The sequence below is a fragment of the Hemicordylus capensis genome, chromosome 6 (genome assembly GCF_027244095.1).
Source record: "Hemicordylus capensis ecotype Gifberg chromosome 6, rHemCap1.1.pri, whole genome shotgun sequence".
Lineage (NCBI taxonomy): Eukaryota > Metazoa > Chordata > Lepidosauria > Squamata > Cordylidae > Hemicordylus > Hemicordylus capensis.
In genome coordinates this window covers 114,201,781-114,219,225 of record NC_069662.1, presented here as the reverse complement: position 1 = coordinate 114,219,225, position 17,445 = coordinate 114,201,781, and the positions used below count along the sequence as shown (strand labels likewise).

Here is a 17,445-nt window from a genome sequence, read left to right as displayed (position 1 = left end):
GGAAACCAGATGCTGGACTAGATGGACCTTTGTTCTGATCCAGAAAGGCTCTTCTTGTGTTCTTAGAAAGGGTGGATTCCGAGAGCAGCAGTCCCCTTGGCCAATGCCATGTAGGGGAAAAGGGCACAGTTTTCTGCTCAGTTTGCACAGTCGTTGCGTGCATAAGGCGCACCCCGGGAGCACACTCTAGGTGTGCTGAGAGGAAGCAGCGCGCACCAGCTGCAGAGCATAAGTAAAGCCCCCCGTGCCTGTGTGCATGTGCGAGGGCCGGCCTGGAGCGCACGAGGGTACCGGGGGGGGGGCGGAAGAAAAGGGCCGACTCGCTGCCACCTGTTAGGCCTAAGCCACAGAGTAACCTGGGAGAGGAGGAGGAGCCTAGAGAGAGCAGGAGGTGAAGGGTGGGGAGGAAGAGGGCGAGAAAGGGGTGGGGAGATGAGCGGTGGCGGCCCCAGATCGTTCCCCGGACTGGCGGGCGAGTAGGGGTGTGCACGGAACCGCAGAGCTGCGGTCCGGCACTGGGGTGGGGGGTTCCATCAAGGGCGGGGGGGGCTTTACTTACCCCTCCCGCGCTTTCCACACACTGCAGCTGTAATTATTCTAATAATCGCTCCTCCGTTGGCGGCTCCTCCGATGGCTCCTCCAAAAAATGGCCGCCCCCTTGTAGCCCCGGCCCCCTGCTGCTGCCGCCCCCTTGAAACCCCCTCCCGCCCCCTTGAAGCCCCCTCCCGCCCCCTTAAATCTCGCCCCGGGCCCCGATCGATAACTTCAGAGGTGAGCGGCGGGGAGATATCCTCCCGCCCCCTTCCCTGCCGGGCTCAGGCTGCAAATGACTTTAGGAAGGCTTCTGTGCGCGCAGAAGCCTTCCTAAAGTCATTTGCAGCCTGAGCCCGGCAGGGAAGGGAGCAGGAGGACATCCCCCCCGCCGCTCGTTTCCCTGCCGGTCTGCAAAGGTAAAAGTACTTTTGCAAAAGTACTTTTACTTTTGCAAAAGTAAAAGTACTTCTGCAGACCGGCAGGGAAACGGGCGGCGGGGGGATGTCCTCCTGCTCCCTTCCCTGCCGGGCTCAGGCTGCAAATGACTTTAGGAAGGCTTCTGCGCGCGCAGAAGCCTTCCTAAAGTCATTTGCAGCCTGAGCCCGGCAGGGAAGGGGGCGGGAGGATATCTCCCCGCCGCTCACCTCTGAAGTTATCGATCGGGGCCGGGGCGAGATTTAAGGGGGCGGGAGGGGGCTTCAAGGGGGCGGGAGGGGGTTTCAAGGGGGCGGCAGCAGCAGGGGGCCGGGGCTACAAGGGGGCGGCCATTTTTTTAACTGGAGGAGCCATAGGAGGAGCCGCCAACGGAGGAGCGATTATTAGAATAATTACAGCTGCAGTGTGTGGAAAGCGCGGGAGGGGTAAGTTAAGCCCCCCCCCCCCGCCCTTGATGGAACCCCCCAAACTCCCCACCCGAACCAAAACCACCCCGTGACCAGACCGGTCTGGAGGCCTTTAGAATGGCCTCCGAACCAGTCCGTGCACATTCCTACGGGCGAGCTCGGCTGACCCTCCTAGCCACCCGAGAGAGAGAGAGAGAGAGAGAGAGAGAGGCAGCCCGCCCGCCGCTCACGGTCACGCACCCGCTCACCACGCCCGAGGGCCATCCAGCGCAGCGGGGACACGGCAACCCCACCCACCACGCTCCTTTCCCGCTGCCGCCATAGTGACTCCTCTTTCCCCGCCGCTGCCGCTTGTCACCCTCAGTCGCGGGAATAGGCGGCCGGCCAAGCACGCCCCCAGAAGCGAAACGGCGGAGGGCGGAGAAGGCAACGCTGCTGCTGCTACTGTCGCTGCTGCCTCCTCAAGCGCTCCGGGAGGGGTACCCACCTGCTCACGCAGTTTTAGGAAAACCATGGTGAGGCCGCCGCCGCCTCCTCCTCACGGGCCACCGCCGCTCTCCTTGCCGTCGCCAACGACTCCTTCCCTCAGCAGCCCCGCCTCCTCACCGCCAGGGCCGCTCAGCCCCGAGCAGGCCCCGCCCACAGCCCCGCCCCCTGGTACTTTTGCTGTTGCCAAGCGCACGGAGAAAGGAGGCGGGGGCGACAACGACCTCTTTGCCCCGCCCCTTTCCCGATCGCCCCCTCACTCACACACCCCCTTGACCTTTCGCTAGGAAAGGAGTGGAAGTGTGTGTGTGAGAGAGAGAATCAGCCACTCCCCTTTCTCTCTACACCTTTGCTGCAACGCCCGTCACTCACCACCCTGAGGCAACGCTGATTGGGTCAGTCCCGGTGCGGCGAGGGCGGAAGGATTTCTTTTTAAGCCTAATGATAATAATAATAAAGTAACAGCAACGGTGATTGGAAGGCTGGGCGGAGAACGGGTGGGAGATCGCGTGTGATTGGTGAAAATGAGATGAGAGAGAAGGATTTGCAAAGTGAGTGCTTTGACAGTGTGCGCCGTGGGGGGAACCGAGGGAGCAGAGGGGCTTGGTGGGAAGCGAGGAGGTGTGTCGACGTCACTGGCTCTAATCCCGGAATGGCTACAGTTTGTTGTATTCCGCCTCCCTTTCCCAGCATCTTCTCTTAAGATGCTAAGGGGCGGGGCAGAAATTGCACTGAGAAAATAAGATACATACAAGTGCAGGTCTCCATCAGGAGTTTGTGGATTTATGTTCCTGCTATCTTAATGCAAATGGATACCTGCGCAGAATTTCTCTGGAAATCAAGAGTTCCATTGCAGAGCTATGCTGGCATCCAGTTCATAACTCTGCATGTAATTCCTATGGCTAATGAGATGCATGTTTTCCTCTTGGATTAGGTTTCATTATTAGGTGAAAACTGACAGACTTTCGCATGTTTCCTGGAAATTCAGCTGAAATCCTTGAGACTTCTGGATTCAGGAGGTTCACAGACCTCCTCCTCAGCCCAGTTTACATCTGAGAGTCTCCCAGGAGGAACCAGCACTGGTGCAGATTTATGAAACCAGAGATCAAAAACAAAGACATTTTTAAATGTGCAGATGGCTCAGATCCTGCCCTTCACTTGCTAATCTAGAACTGAAGGGTCTTTGACGGGGAAGGCCTTGGGCAAACTAGACCAGTAACCCTCAAGCTTGATATGCATATGCCTAAAATGCATTCTAAATCAAAATGCTAATTTGGAGAACAACTTTTCAATTTTTATTGCAATATGTATTTATTTTATTTGATTTTTATACTGCCTTTAATTCTACCATTCCTCTTGATTGCTCTAATCAACACCCAGCCAGAAGGTAGATTAAAATCTCAGCTATCTAGCTCCAGCATCAGGATTTCCTAAGAGGAGACCACCTGAATTAACAAAACAATAGAGCAAGTATAATCAAGGTACTGGAATCAGGGCCAGTTTAAGCATACTGCAACTGCAAGAAGCCACAGCATGGGGGGAGGCGTCATGCTGGGGTCTGTGCAAAACAACAGCAACAGGAAGAGAGGGAGGGAGGGAGAGTGTGTGCAGGGGCGTAACGATAGGGGGGGCACGTGCCCCAGGCGCCACTTGGGAGGGGGGCGCCAAAAAGTGCCCCCGCTAATTCCCTGCCTTTGGCAAAAAAAAATTTTTTTGTGATTTTTTTTTTTGGTCATTACAGAGATCTCCGGCGGGCGGGAGCTCCCATTGGCTGCCGGAGAACACATGCTCACCATGCTGGTTGTCTCAGTTCCTCTCTCCCTGCTTGCTGCAGGCAGGAGGAGTGGAGCGGAGTAGCTTGGTTTAGTTGAGAGAGCAGCTGCTGCTGGGGACGTTCTCTGACTCTGCCTGCCTGCCGTTTGCCCACCACACTGCCCTCTGGCTGCCTTTTATTCTTCTGTTGTGCATTAACAAAGTAAGTTTCATTGCTCAAATCTCTCTCTCCCCCCCCCCCGTGTGTGTTGTGTGTGAGAGAATGCCCCTACTCCCTTGCATAACGTCCTCCTTTTAGCTCTTCTGTGCTTTGCATAGCAGGCTTCACACACACCCCACCCCTGAACCGAGGGTAGCTGCCTGAAAGTGGAGCCAGTGGCGCTCTCCTGGCTTGCAATGTGTGAGTTTTTGGCTTGTAATGCGTTTCTGGCTTGCATTGTGTTTCTGGCTTGCAGTTTCTGGCTTGCATTGTGTGAGTCCCGGTGGGATTGCAAAAGGAAACTCAAGCAATGCAAGCCAGGAGAGCGACTTGTGGCTCCACTTGCATTGCCTGAGTTTCCTTTTGCAATCCCACCTCTGCAAAAGAAAACTCATGCAATGCAAGTGGAGCCACAAGTCGCTCTCCTGGCTTGCATGCATGAGTTTTCTTTTGCAGAGGTGGGATTGCAAAAGGAAACTAGTAGACTAGTACACAAGATCTTTGCAGCTCTGCTAATAATTACAACTTCTGGATCATCCCTTAGCATGGGGTGTGGGGTGGCAAATTTAATTTGGAACTCATTAATATAATTTTTGAATAATGTTCAGTCTGTCTGGATTAATACTAGGTTTATTCTTTATAGCAGATTTTTATTAGCAACATACAGTCTACAACATTTTCAGCCTTGTTCATTTGGTGCATATTGTAGATATTCTGTCTCCAAAACATAAGTACAGCATCTATATTTTTGAGGGGGGGGGAAATCCCATTTAATACAGTGTGAACAAATTGGTCCAAAAAGTAGCAATGGGAAGTTTTTCTTTCTGCCCCTGTAGCTTTAATAAGATAGAGTGCACAAATATCAATTGATTAACAGCTGCGATATTAATTCCCCTTTTTGGTTGCTTGACTCACAGCGAGAATCATGTCAAGGCAGTGGAGAACCAATTAAATTGATTTTAATCTTTGTTAGGGAAGATAACATGCCTTTTTCTCTCCTTGTTTAAATAAGTTTCATTAGGTATTATTTCTGGCTTTAAAGAAATTGGTATCTTAATGTAATGGAATCCTTCTAATTACATACTTAATAGTTTTTAAAAAGTTAATCACGGTTTTTCATTCAATGTGTATTTTGTTTTACATATAAAACTTATATTTTCCTTTGAGAGAGTTTTAAAAATAAGAGGAAATTGGGAAGGCTTTTTTAAAACAAAGAAAAATCTCACCCCTACTTATTCATGATCTTTTTGATTTGCCTGTGTTTTTATTTCAAGCAAGTCAGATGTAATTGCAAATAACATGCAGAAGATCCCAGGTTCAATCCGTACCTCCAGGTAGGGCTGGGAGAAACTCCTGCCTGAAACCTTGGAGAGCTGCTGCCAGTCAGTGTGGGCAATAGTGAGCTAGGTGGACCAATATCTGACTCTGTAGACAGCTTCCTACGTAATCAAACCATAACTTGCCCTTACGTTCAATCCAATTGGATGCATTCACATTCACAGCTTACATCCAATAAACTGCTGAGTAAGCCCTCCAAACTAGGATCACACAGTGTGGTTTGCAATTCTGGTATATGAAGGGCCCAAACCTCAGTTTTGCTGTTCAGGTGCATAGGCAAACGGTGATTTAATTAAACCAGGAGGTTATTTATTAAGACTGTGTATGAGAGGGAAGCAGAAAGAGGAGGAGATCATGGCTCAAATAATGGTGGCTGAATGTGGCTATTGAGTTTCCCAGGAATACAACCAACGTAAAGTGTGCTACAAATAGACATTATTATAGAATTAATAAACATAGAATATCTATGATAGACTAGAATATATGTCTATTATAATTTAAGTCTCTATTATAATATAAGCATAAATCTTGAATAGACTAGAATATCTATGATGGAAAAGACTAGAATACCTGTCTTGTCTTTTCCATTTTGGGACACAAAACCTATTACTATGTTTAAAAGCATTTATTTTCTGGCCATGAGGACTGCAAACTTAGGCTGTTGGTATGCAAGACATTTCTTTAAAATATATATTTCTAAAGAGACTTGTAGCCTCATGTTTCCTTTTTCCTGTCCCAGTATACTTGCACGGATGCAGCCCACAACCCACATTTGACTATGGCTGTGACACATTTCCATATTTCCGGGGGCGGCTGGGGGGAAGGAGCGCGGCGGGGGGGCGCAATTTCAGTGCTTGCCCCGGGCACCGTTTTCCCTAGTTACGCCTCTGAGTGTGTGCGTGTGTTTCAGAAGTCATCATACTCTTGCAAGATGAGTTTTCAGACAGGCTGACCTTCCACTGATACTGAGAGAGGAGGAGAGGCAGGAGCCATGAGGCAGCCAAGGATGGTGCCAGCCATGAGTTGCTGAAGGACCTGGCACTTTCTGTATGCAAAGCAGAGGCTCTATCCCATAGGTTTTCCCTGGACATAGGAAGCTGCCTTGCACTGAGTCAGGACTTTGGTCCACCAAGCCCAGTACTGTCTATCCTTCCTGACTAGCTGCAGCTGGGAGAACCTTGCTGCTAGGGTTGCCATGCCCCCCAGAATTTAGGGTAACCCCCAGATTTTGGCTCCTCCACCCCGCTGCTAAATTCCACCTGGATTTACACAGATTTCAAATGCACTGCCTGGATTGCCCGGATTTTACTCTGGATCTGATCACATGGGAGGGCAGAGAAGGAGGGAAAGTATATAAATCTGTCAAATAAATAAATAAAATGTAAATTAGTTGCTGTATAATCTGAATAATGTGCAAATTAGGCCACCCTACTTGTAGCTAGAAATTGAACCTAGGATCTTCTAAATGCAAAGTGTATGTCCTGCACACTGAATTCCTTAGACTAATGATACACAGCATGAAGAAGTCCTTCCTCTTCTCTATCTCCAGCCAATCAGTTTCACTGGATGACCCCTGCAATGAAAATTAAACAAATAAAAATGAGGAAAAGTTGCTTGGAGGCTGTTAGTTCTCTTTCTTTTGCTCTAGATTGTTGCCAACATAGCTGAGGCAAAGGAGCAGCTGAGGGATCAAGGTGCTGACAACCTCCCTACTTTTTCGCCCAAAGAAAATTAGCTGTACTAATTTTGCAGTAGGATCCAAAATTTCTAGAACTGGCCCTGACTGGATTCCTTCTCGCATCTTCACAACAACCAAAAGTAACCCTCATGGTAGCCATTTCCCCTCTGAATGGAAGAAGTCTAGACCTACTGAAATCCTGTGTTATCCCAAATCAGTTTAGGGTATATATGCCCAGACTCCAGAACAGCAAATTGTACAGTCTACCACCTGGCTAACCCAAAGAGAGAAACCTGTAGTCTTGCTGTGCCCACAAATCCAGCACAGTCTGATCAGAATACCCAGAGAGAGAGATCTTTACAGACTTTCTCACAAATCCTTTATTTAATGAATCTCTGTCCCCAAAGCCGTCTGCCCTATTGCAAAGCCCAGAGAGTGAGCATCCTATGGATATGCTCCCAGAGATTCTCAGCCTTGTAAATCTCTAAGTGAAAAAGAGCTGTTTGCATTTGCTTGAGTTTTCTAACCTATAAAGTTTAGCCTAGCTTTCACCTGACGAGCTCCTGATTATCTTGTTTCCAGTCCAGGAGTTCTACACAGACAGGAAACGTATTTTCCTTCCCCCTCCTGCTTGACTAATTTCAGAAACCAGGTTTTCCCATACACCTCGCTTCTGTCTCTGTTTTCTCTGTGTTTCTATTTCTTGCTATTTTTCTGTTCTTTAACCAATAAAGCCAAGGGGACCCCTGTTCATCACGCAGATTCTCTTATCACTGGTATTTGCGTGGTCAGAGGCAGAGGAGGCAAGGTGCCATGTCAAGTTTTAAGCCCTTTGTGGCTTTTAGTTTGAAAGCTGTACATGAGTGACAAATACAGCAAAGGTCCATATTTATAACTCATATTTATGAGTGGGTTCCTTTGACAGTGCAGAACCATCAGGAGAGCAAGTTTCACTTCCAAAACAATTCCTTCTCACACTGCCTTTTTAAGGCATAGCAGCCAACTTAGAGGCCCTTTCAAATTGACCTGACTCTGCACCCAAACCCTCACTACCTCTCATGAGCACTCGCTCTGCTGCTGCAGACTATATACACCTAGTCCAGTGAGACTGTAGCTGCAGTGCACCTTCATATTTTGCCTATTCCATCCCACCTGGGCAATCTTTCCCCTTTGGTTTGCTGTTTTCCATGTCAATAATGCTCTCTGACCTTTCCTCTTGGAACTGCCTGTTCTGGATTCTGAGGTCGTTCACTCTACCTGATGGTGCGGAGCTGGGAGGCTGAGCAGAAGGCAGGATTCAACCTACCATCTCCCAGATGACCCACTTCTTCTTCTTGGCAGAACCGCTAGCATGTCCACATGAGTGGTGCTGTGATCTGGAGGCCAGGGAAACGCAGCCCGGCCTCCAGAAATCCCACAATGCACCGAGTGAAGAGTGCAGTGCATTGGGGGATTTCCCCATGGTTGGGCGGTCTAGCCGCCCGACATTGTGGCTGCTCAGGTTGCAGGCAGCCTGAGCAGCCACACAACCAGGGACTGGGGTGGAACTGCATGCGTGCGCCCTTCTATTTCAGTAAAAGCTCAAGTACAAAACTCAGGCTACCCAGCAGGGCATCACTGAGATCGGGCCCAATCCCAGCACTCCACAAAAGCAGCCCTACCTATGTAGGGCTATGCAAGCCCAGGTAGGGCTACTTGTGTGAATGCCCTCTCTGTCTCCTGTAGCCCCTGGAATTGCCTGAATTTTAGTCCCTGAATTTAAGTCAATCATTAGGTAGATTCTCTAGGAGTTCCATCTCCTAGAATTCAGTGGTCTTTCTATATGCTCCAATGATGATGCTTGAATATATTGTTTTACTGTGCTAATTTCCCTGAAAAAGAGTTTATTTTGCTAATGTGTGAATGTGGATTTTAAAAAATAATTTTAAGCATTTTTAAATTGAAAGGTTGTCTCGTCCCTTTCTGTATTTACTGTCTCCATGTACAGAATAGCCCTTGGTGAAAGGATCCCCTTCCAGCCACAAATGTATTGCCCATGTGTCATAACAGTGTTTAGAAGCAGGGTGACAAGGTGGATTCACACATGCAGTTAACCAGCTGTTCATCATGCAATACACTCGCATATGTGATGTACCTTTTTAATGTACCTATTTGTACCTAATGATGGATACTGTTTGTCCTTATTGCTGAAATATAACGGAAGTTGTTATCCTATCTATCTATCTATCTATCTATCTATCTATCTATCTATCTATCAATTTTATACCATCTTTCATAAGGAATCCCAAGACAGTACAATAGTTGAAAGCCATCCTGTAAGAGTATGGTTGTGTCAATCCACTCTTATATTGTAGCGGGGAAAATAGCAACAGTTTTTAATAACCGGCTTTAAAATTACCTTGCTAAATAGCCTTTCCAACCACTTAAAGGCGCAGCAGGGAAATGACTTGACTAGCAAGCCAGAAGTTGCTGGTTTGAATCCCCGCTGGAAACACCTATATTGGGCAGCAGCAATATAGGAAGGGGCTGAAAGGCATCGTCTCATACTGCACAGGAGATGGCAACGGTAAACCCCTCCTGTATTCTACCAAATAAAACCACGTGGCTGTGTGGTCATCAGGAGTCGATACTGACTCAACGGCACAACTTTACCTTTGCCTTTAAAAACTCTTTCCAGTTTCCTATCAACAGCGCTTCTCAGGCGTCTGAGATTAGTATGATTCCCTGCACAGTTAGCCAGTTCTGGCTGTGGCAGGACAGACAGGGAAACACAATCAGGAGCAAGAAAGGTGTGTTGCAGCTTTAGCCAGGATTTGACTGATAGCACAAGACTCCCTTAGGGGGCTACACCTGTCATGTAGCCTCAAGCAGTGTTCAGCTGCAGAAGTTGTCTATCAGCACAGAATTCCTCAGGTAGATAAGTAATATTTTCAAGGCCATCACCAAAACAACACAGCCACCACAATTCAACAATGCCAAAGTCCGTATGCCTCAGCCTGTCCTATTTCTAATTCAAAGCTGACCGTTATTATGTAACCCCTATCAATTTGTAAACTGATGCCATTTTTTCCCTTTTGAGACCCAGACTACTGCAAATCAGCGTAATATCACAATTCAACAAAGATTTATCAAATTATTTCCCCCATATTAAAATGTGCTTGATCACAACAACCTGCATCATTAAAAAGACTAAATATTTAGCAGCAATAGCAATCACCATCATCAGTACCAACAATAACATGCTACTTTTGTTTGGTTTCACCTTTTTGGGTGGCAGGGGAGCTAAGAAGACTATGATATAAATGAAACAGACTTTACTGAGAACATAAGTAGGCCTAAACTCTTCAAATGGCCCCACCAAAAATATATATATATTTCTCATTAACCCCATGCCATGTATTATGGTGAACTTAAAAAAAAACCCAGTGTATATATTCAACAATACAAAAATGTAAGACATGCTGTTAAACAGAGTAACCTCTAACCAAAGCATATGGAAGGATATGAAACATGCAAATATATTGTTGTAGGTAGCACTTCCTGAATATTTGCTCTGCTGCCAAACTAATTTGGCAACCATTGATTATTTCAGCTTCAGATGTCAAGGTGGCATTACTCAAATTACTGTTTCACAGAATGTTACAACACAATCTTAAGCTTAATACTGAGTGGATCATATTTCATGGTTAATTAATAAACTGAAGTTCTGCAACTTGTTTGAGACATCAGTCTTTAAAGGGTCAGAGGCTATCTTCAGACAAGAATATCTACGTCTAGGTTGAGCTTTACTTGTCTGTGTTTGCTAGATTTTGAGAGCACACAAAGGCAGTAAGATAATACCTCTAATTGCTCTCACCACCATAAGTTAGTCTGCAGGTATCACTTTACCGGCTTTGTTTCTGCCCTTCTCAGGGATCAACACATCAATAAAGCTCTGTATTGAATTCTTATTTGGGACATTTGAAGAATATAACCAAATTCACCCAATCATTATTTCTGATTTTCCATTGTAGTGCAAAATGAGGGCAGCTACCAAGTGCATCTCAGCAGGAGGCTTTCATTGTGTTGATCAAGGACAAGGATACATTTCAATACAATGTACAGCTGAACTCTGCTCCAAAATAAATAGTACAGTCTCCCAGAGATACTCATATACAACACAAAATGTTTTTTAAGGCAGGCATAGAAGACACAGCCCAGATCTTGCAAACATTTACTGGGTAAATAAACACATGCCTGTTCATTATAATTATGTGTCTAACATTAAGCTCCGAAACACCATTTTCCACAATACAGTATGAACTGGGTAATAATGAAGCAGCACTGAGGGCACAATTCTAATTGATTGCTATCTGATCGCATATCTTCCATTTTCTTTATGCCCAGTGTCTAGAGAGCTGCAAGAGCAGAAGATGCTCACATGGACCATGGTGCCTAAGTTTGTGCAGTGGCTGACACACAGATAATGTGTATGTAGTAACACATGAGATTCTATTTGCATTACTCAGTAGATGGATGTGATCCATGGCACAAGGTATTCCCTTAGGGGATGGAGCCACTCTGGGAAGAGCATCTAGGCTCCAAGTTCCTTCCCTGGCATTTCCAAGATAGGGCTGAGAGAGATTCCTGCCTGCAACCTTGGAGAAGCCACTGCCAGTCTGTGTAGACAATACTGAACGAGATGGACCTATGGTTTGATTCAGTATATGGCAGCTTCCTATGTTTCTGTGTTCCACAGCAAACCGTTGTGCACCTGGTAGCATAGATCCACATTTGGAAACCTGTGAAACGCTAATATTATTTTGTAAGATACATCCTTAACCAATGTGCTTGAAGCATGACTATATGTACTACCAGTGGGAAACCTTGTGATAAACACTACTGTACATTATTATTTGTTTATGTGAACATTATTCATATGTTTGTAATTGATTAATAGTAGTTGTTCGTGCCCTCGTCACCTCTAGGTTCAATGACTGTAATGCAGAACTGCTCTTGAAAACAATTTGGCAACCTCAGTTGGTTCAGAATGTGGCTGCCAGGTTTTTGGGTTGGGCCAAGAGATTGCAACACTTCACAGATTCATTCCCAACTTCAGATGCTCTTACTAGAGCAGCCCCATCCCCTGAGAGGAATCTCTCACCGTGCCCACACGCCTCCCATTCAAATGCAAACCAGAGCAGACTCTGCTTAGCCAAGAGGCCAACTCATGCTTGCTACCACAAGACCAGCTCACTAGAGAGATGTATACTCCCTATTCAGCTCTTTGCCTCTCCCGTCCATTGGTGTGGCTTATAGCTTTTTCCTCTCCCCTCTTTTGCGATCCTTTTGGACGGAATAAGGCCATATCGACGCATCAGTGCTCACCTACTGGAATCAACGAGGTTCCTTCCCAGGTGAGCGTACCCAGGACTGGGCTGCAAAGCTGCAATCCTGCGTGCCACTTCCCTGGGAATCAGCCCACTGGACCTCCTACCGCGTGCAGCCTGTATCGTGCTGCAAATGGCCGTGAGGTGCCCCGAGCTCTTGGGGGGCAGCAGACATTCATAGCAATGCAAGACGACTCGCACCTTTGTGACGAAGGCACCACTCGGCGAGACTCCGCATTCTAAACTCTATTTACAGCACGAGGGACACCCCAGGAGAGCGTCGGCCGGGCCGGGCCCCCACCTGGCCTTTCCTCAGGCATCTACCCAGCTCCCCCTTCAGCCTCCCGGGGAGAAAAGCTGCCCGCCCGCCACGCACATGCTATTCCCCAGTGGGCTCCAGCCACAGGCCAGGCCGGACTATACCATCCAGAGGGGATGGGAGCCCGCCAGCTCTGCAGCACCTGAGCCACGGGGCATGGGCCTAGCCGCGTTTTTCTCCCCCCCGCTTACTTCACTGGTAGTCCATTTGTTTCCAGGCTCAAGTTAGAGTGTTGCTTTTAACTGAATGCCCTAAATGCTGTATCTCATGGTATCTCCAGAGCCAATATGAACCTGCCTAAGAACTTGGAGCCACTTTGAAGGCCCTCCTCTGTATCCATGCCATCAGAGTCAGATCAAGCAGGCAAGAGAGACAGAGACAGACTTCTTAGTGGTGGCACTAAGCACCCTCCCCATGGTGGTATACCAGTTCTCATCACTGTCTGTCTTTTGAAAATTGTTCTATGCCAGCATGCTTTTACTTAGATCTATCTTTCTGTGCTTTGTTTTAAACTGTTCCTGCTGTTTTATGTTTCAAGACTGATTGACGTATAATCTAGCACAAACAATGCAAAGTGAAAACCTTGAGGAACCACAAAAGATGGGGGGGGGGGTTTCCGGGTGAAATAACATGATAGAATGCTATTTTACTGAGCCTTTTCATGCAATCATGTGGGGGTGAATTGAGGGGGTAAAGAGCTCCTACCCTCATAGGCACAAACAGAACATCTGGGGCAGCAAACAAACAAGCCAGGAGAAGCCTCCACTGCTGAAATCATAAGCCTGAACAACAGAAGGCCCTCTGAGGATTGAGTTAGCCATCCCAGCATACATTATACTGCCATTCTTTGCTATGAACCACACCGCCCATTGAGATCATCTGGAGAGGTTCGTCTGCAGTTGCCACCAGCTCGTCTGGTGGCTACTCAGGGATGGGCCTTCTCCATTGCTGCCCTGAGGCTTTGGAACACACTTCCTGCTGAAATAAGATCTTCCCCATCTCTTACAACTTCTAAAAAGGCAGTCAAGACGCATTTGTTCACCCAGTCCTTTAATTAGATATTGTTTTAATTGTGTTTTTAATGGTTTTAGCATTTTAAATTTTAAATTGCTGTAATGTTTTAATCTCTTTATCTGTTGTTTTTATGGTTTTGTTGTAAACCGCCAGAGACTTGCATTTTGGGCAGTATACAAATGTGTTAAATAAAATAAATAAAATTAGAATGGCAACCCTCATTACATCATCAGCTGTCCTCTGATTGGCCATGACAAGAGGCATGCCCAGCCCTCCTGAATGTACTGCAAGCATCAGGATCATAGAGTGTGCTTTGCAGAACAGTACATTCACTGATGGCAGCCTCTGAAGGCAGAGCTCTCTCCTAACATGGCTGAAGGGGCATGGTGTCCATTAGACAAGGGGGTGAAAATGTCCTTGGGCCTGGACTGGTCAGGGGGTCCACAAGGGCCCCCACTGGAGCCCACCACTACCCAGCTGCCCACCACTGCCCTCTGCGCCACCACTGCCCTCAGTGCCTGCTGCTGTCCCACCCTAGCCCCATCGCTCATACTGCCCATAATCTTCACTGCCAGGGGACCAGGCCACCACCCCCCTTGGTGAGGGCAGGCAGGCTTCTCCCCCACACTCCTGGATGGCCTGCAGCTTCTCTCAGGCCTGTGCACCTGTCATCTCCAATTATGGATAGCACCACGTGTTGTGACGTCATGACATGCAACACTATCCATAATCAGAGTGCGCAGGCGCACAGGCCTGAGAGAAGCTGCAGGCCAGCCAGGAGGGGGAGGAGAAGCCCATGAAAATTACGGGCAGTATGAGCAGTGGGGCTGCGGAGGGCCGCAGTGGCATAGCCAGCAGCAGTGGGGTGAGTAACCCCCCCCTCAAATCAAGGGGGGCCATCACAGATGGAGGGGGCATGGAACTTTGTCCTTGGTCCTCCAGGCAGCTTGCTATGTGCCTGCATGGCTGCTAGTTCCCAGGAGCTGCTAGAAATGGTAACTGTACCCCACAAATACAAAACAAAAGGGTAGGAGAGCTCTCTCTTCCTCCTACCTGAGCAAAGAGCAGTGTACAGAACTTGGGCTACCCTGTTTTGAGCAACTTGAATAGGAGCAATTCCTGTAGGTTTAGACAACCATGAATTCCTGAATATACTTACTTTACTTGGACAATTGTGTGAATAAGCCCACTGTTTTCCTTCTCCACCCATAATACACAGGCACTCCCATGCTTGTGTAATGTTTCAAATTGATAATGGGCAACATCCAGACTAGGGTAGTGCTTGAAGATGTCCTGTCTCATTCCGCAGATGAAAACCCACAATATGAGGCTGCAGCACCACAGATAGCTCCAAGGGGCAAGTTGCTCTGACAACAGTCAAAGCTAGTCTGAGCCCCAAATCCTCTAAGCTCAGGTAAGCCTTCCTGGGTTCCGTCTCCCCACTTTAAAAGTACAACACTTAAAGGGATAGCCTTCAAGTCTGGAGTCTGGCTCTCCTCCTCCTTTCTGTCAGAGTCTATTGCTGGTGCTAGCGGGCAGGTATGGGGGAGCACAAAGGTGTGGCTGACCCCCCCATACCATTGTGAGGCTATTTGGGGTGGGGCTCAGGATCTGAGATTGCTGTTTCTGGGGGGCTCTGGTTCTGGCCTAGTGTCAGGGCCTGAGACTGGGTCTAGTTCTGCTTCTGCCTCTTCAAGATCAGACTCACACTCATGACAGGGATTGGATCCAGACTATGGGGCTATTCAGACGATCGGCAAAAATCGGGCTAGGAGAGCCTAGCCTGACTTTTGCCGATCATAAGAACCACCGGGCTCGCAGCCGAGCCTGGTGGTTCTAGAGCAGGTAACCCACTCGAAAACCCCTGCCTTAAAACCAGGTTTGCGGAGCAAGCGCTCCGCAAGCCTGGTTTTAATTATCGTGAGTAGCCGTGGCGCACCTTTGCACCGCACCTACTCATGAGTAGACCCCTGGAGGGGAGGCAAAAAGCTGCCTCCCAGCTCTGGGGGTCTCCCCAGTATGCCCTGCGTGCATACTGTCTCGGTATGCCCTGCGCGATTGTCTCGGAGCCAGCAATCGTGTGGGCAGCTGATCTGGCGGCCCAGGGCTCCCTCCCCGCTCACCACCCCAAACCGGGTCTCACGGATCGTGAGACCTAGTCCTATTACTTGTGTGAGCAAAAGACATTGTGCTGTCTGTTGTACAACATGGAACATGAGCTAATTGTTGCAAAACACATTGTACAAATGTTGCACTATTACACAATATGTTGTGTGCAACACATTACCCAACATCTTGCACCACACAGTCTTGTATATGCCCCACAGGTCTTCCACTAGCAGTCTGAAACATTGCAGAGCAAAGCAACATGTATATTCTCATACTACTATACAAATGTAGCATTAGTTTGGATGCTGCTCACTGTTTTTATCTTATATATCTGTAATTTGTTATATTGCTTTGAATTGTTAGCTGTCTCAAGAACAATTCTGTTGTAGAAAAGAGAGATATAAATAGTTACAAGGAATAAATAAATGGTTGTTATATTCAGTCTTTCTACATAAGTCTGTCAAAGCAGTTCAGATATATATATTTAACATGACAAATTTATTTAAGAGTATTAGTTTACATTTTGTACAGTTCTATGGATGGGAATAGGTTGCAGGTTAATCATAACAATAAGAAACAGAATAAATATGTATTTAGCATTATTACTGTCCATATGCATTATCTCAAAATGATTTAAAAGGTATATGTTTATTAAATAGTAACTAGCAGATAAGAAGACCCACCTAACGGTGCAGCGGGAAAATGACTTGACTAGCAAGCCAGAGGTTTCTGGTTCAAATCCCCGCTGGTATGTTTCCCAGACTATGGGAAACACCTATATTGGGTAGCAGTGATATAAGATGATGCTGAAAAGGCATCATGTCATACTGTGCAGGAGGAGGCAATATATTTTACCAAAGACAACCACAGGGCTCCGTGGTCGCCAGCAGTCGACACCGACTCTACGGCACACTTTACTAGCAGATAAGAAAAGTATATATAAAAGCCAAACAATTCCTCTGTTCCAGTAACAGAAATAGAGCAAGATTCCTGTTTGCATAATACAGACTATATTTAAAATTAAAATATCTTTATTGCATAATGACCTATTCATCACATCAATACTGTAGTTGCATTGTCAAAGATCTACTTTTTTCTTTCACATGGAAACCATTCTAATTTTGTAACATTTCCAGGGGATATCCTCACATGTTTCACTTGTAAAATGACTTGCCTATGAGATTCTAACACAATTGTTGTTTATATCTCACACTCTACCAATTAGCTTTTAAATCATTTGACCATCATAGCTTCTGATTATGATGGGACTCTAGACATAACAGTATTATATGTCTAATCTATCAGCATTTTAAATACCCTTACTGATGTAGAACCTTGTCACCAGAAACTATAGATGTAGCTCTGCTTATGTAGAGGGCATGGCAGATCATGGTTAAATTTGAGGTTCAGTGTGCTCTTTCACTTAAAAAGCTCTCAGTAGTGACTATAAAGTCCTTATCTGCTAGATGACATGCTGATATGGATGGTGTGAAATACAATGTCAGGCCTGCCAGAGACAAAGATTAAGCATTCCGACTAAACGAGTCATTACTCTTGTATATGTATTGCAAAATGTTCAGTCTAGCCTTTTGGTCATTCCTCTTTTCTCTTTCCTACAGTGCACATACATCTGGATCCCACCTATTTCTCCTTTCCTAGCTCCCTACTAGGAATAATTCATCATATTAATCAAGACTGCAATCCTGTGCACACTTAGCTGGGAATAAATCCTACACATGTTTATTTCTAAGTAAGTCTCGCTGGCCAACATTTAGAGCAAGGAA

The 17,445-nt window shown here is 46.8% G+C and overlaps 1 protein-coding gene and 1 long non-coding RNA gene across 3 annotated transcripts in view; one reads left to right on the top strand and one right to left on the bottom strand.

Annotated features, from left to right (window-relative positions):
* Positions 1–2,022, bottom strand: part of ANKRD28 (ankyrin repeat domain 28) — a 216,101-nt gene extending 214,079 nt beyond the window's left edge. Inside the window, exon 1 of one of the 2 annotated variants that reach the window (XM_053262156.1) lies at positions 1,864–2,022. In XM_053262156.1, coding sequence (XP_053118131.1) covers positions 1,864–1,890 — 27 coding nt within the window. In that variant the 5' untranslated portion in view covers positions 1,891–2,022. Of the gene's footprint in view, positions 1–1,616; positions 1,737–1,863 lie in introns of those variants that run through there. The other variant, XM_053262157.1, reaches the window with a different exon arrangement.
* Positions 1,274–14,211, top strand: LOC128330028 (uncharacterized). Its single transcript, XR_008309925.1, has 3 exons — positions 1,274–1,394; positions 3,604–3,837; positions 11,237–14,211. It is a non-coding gene; the product is annotated as an uncharacterized LOC128330028 (long non-coding RNA).
* Positions 14,212–17,445: the final 3,234 nt, after the last annotated feature.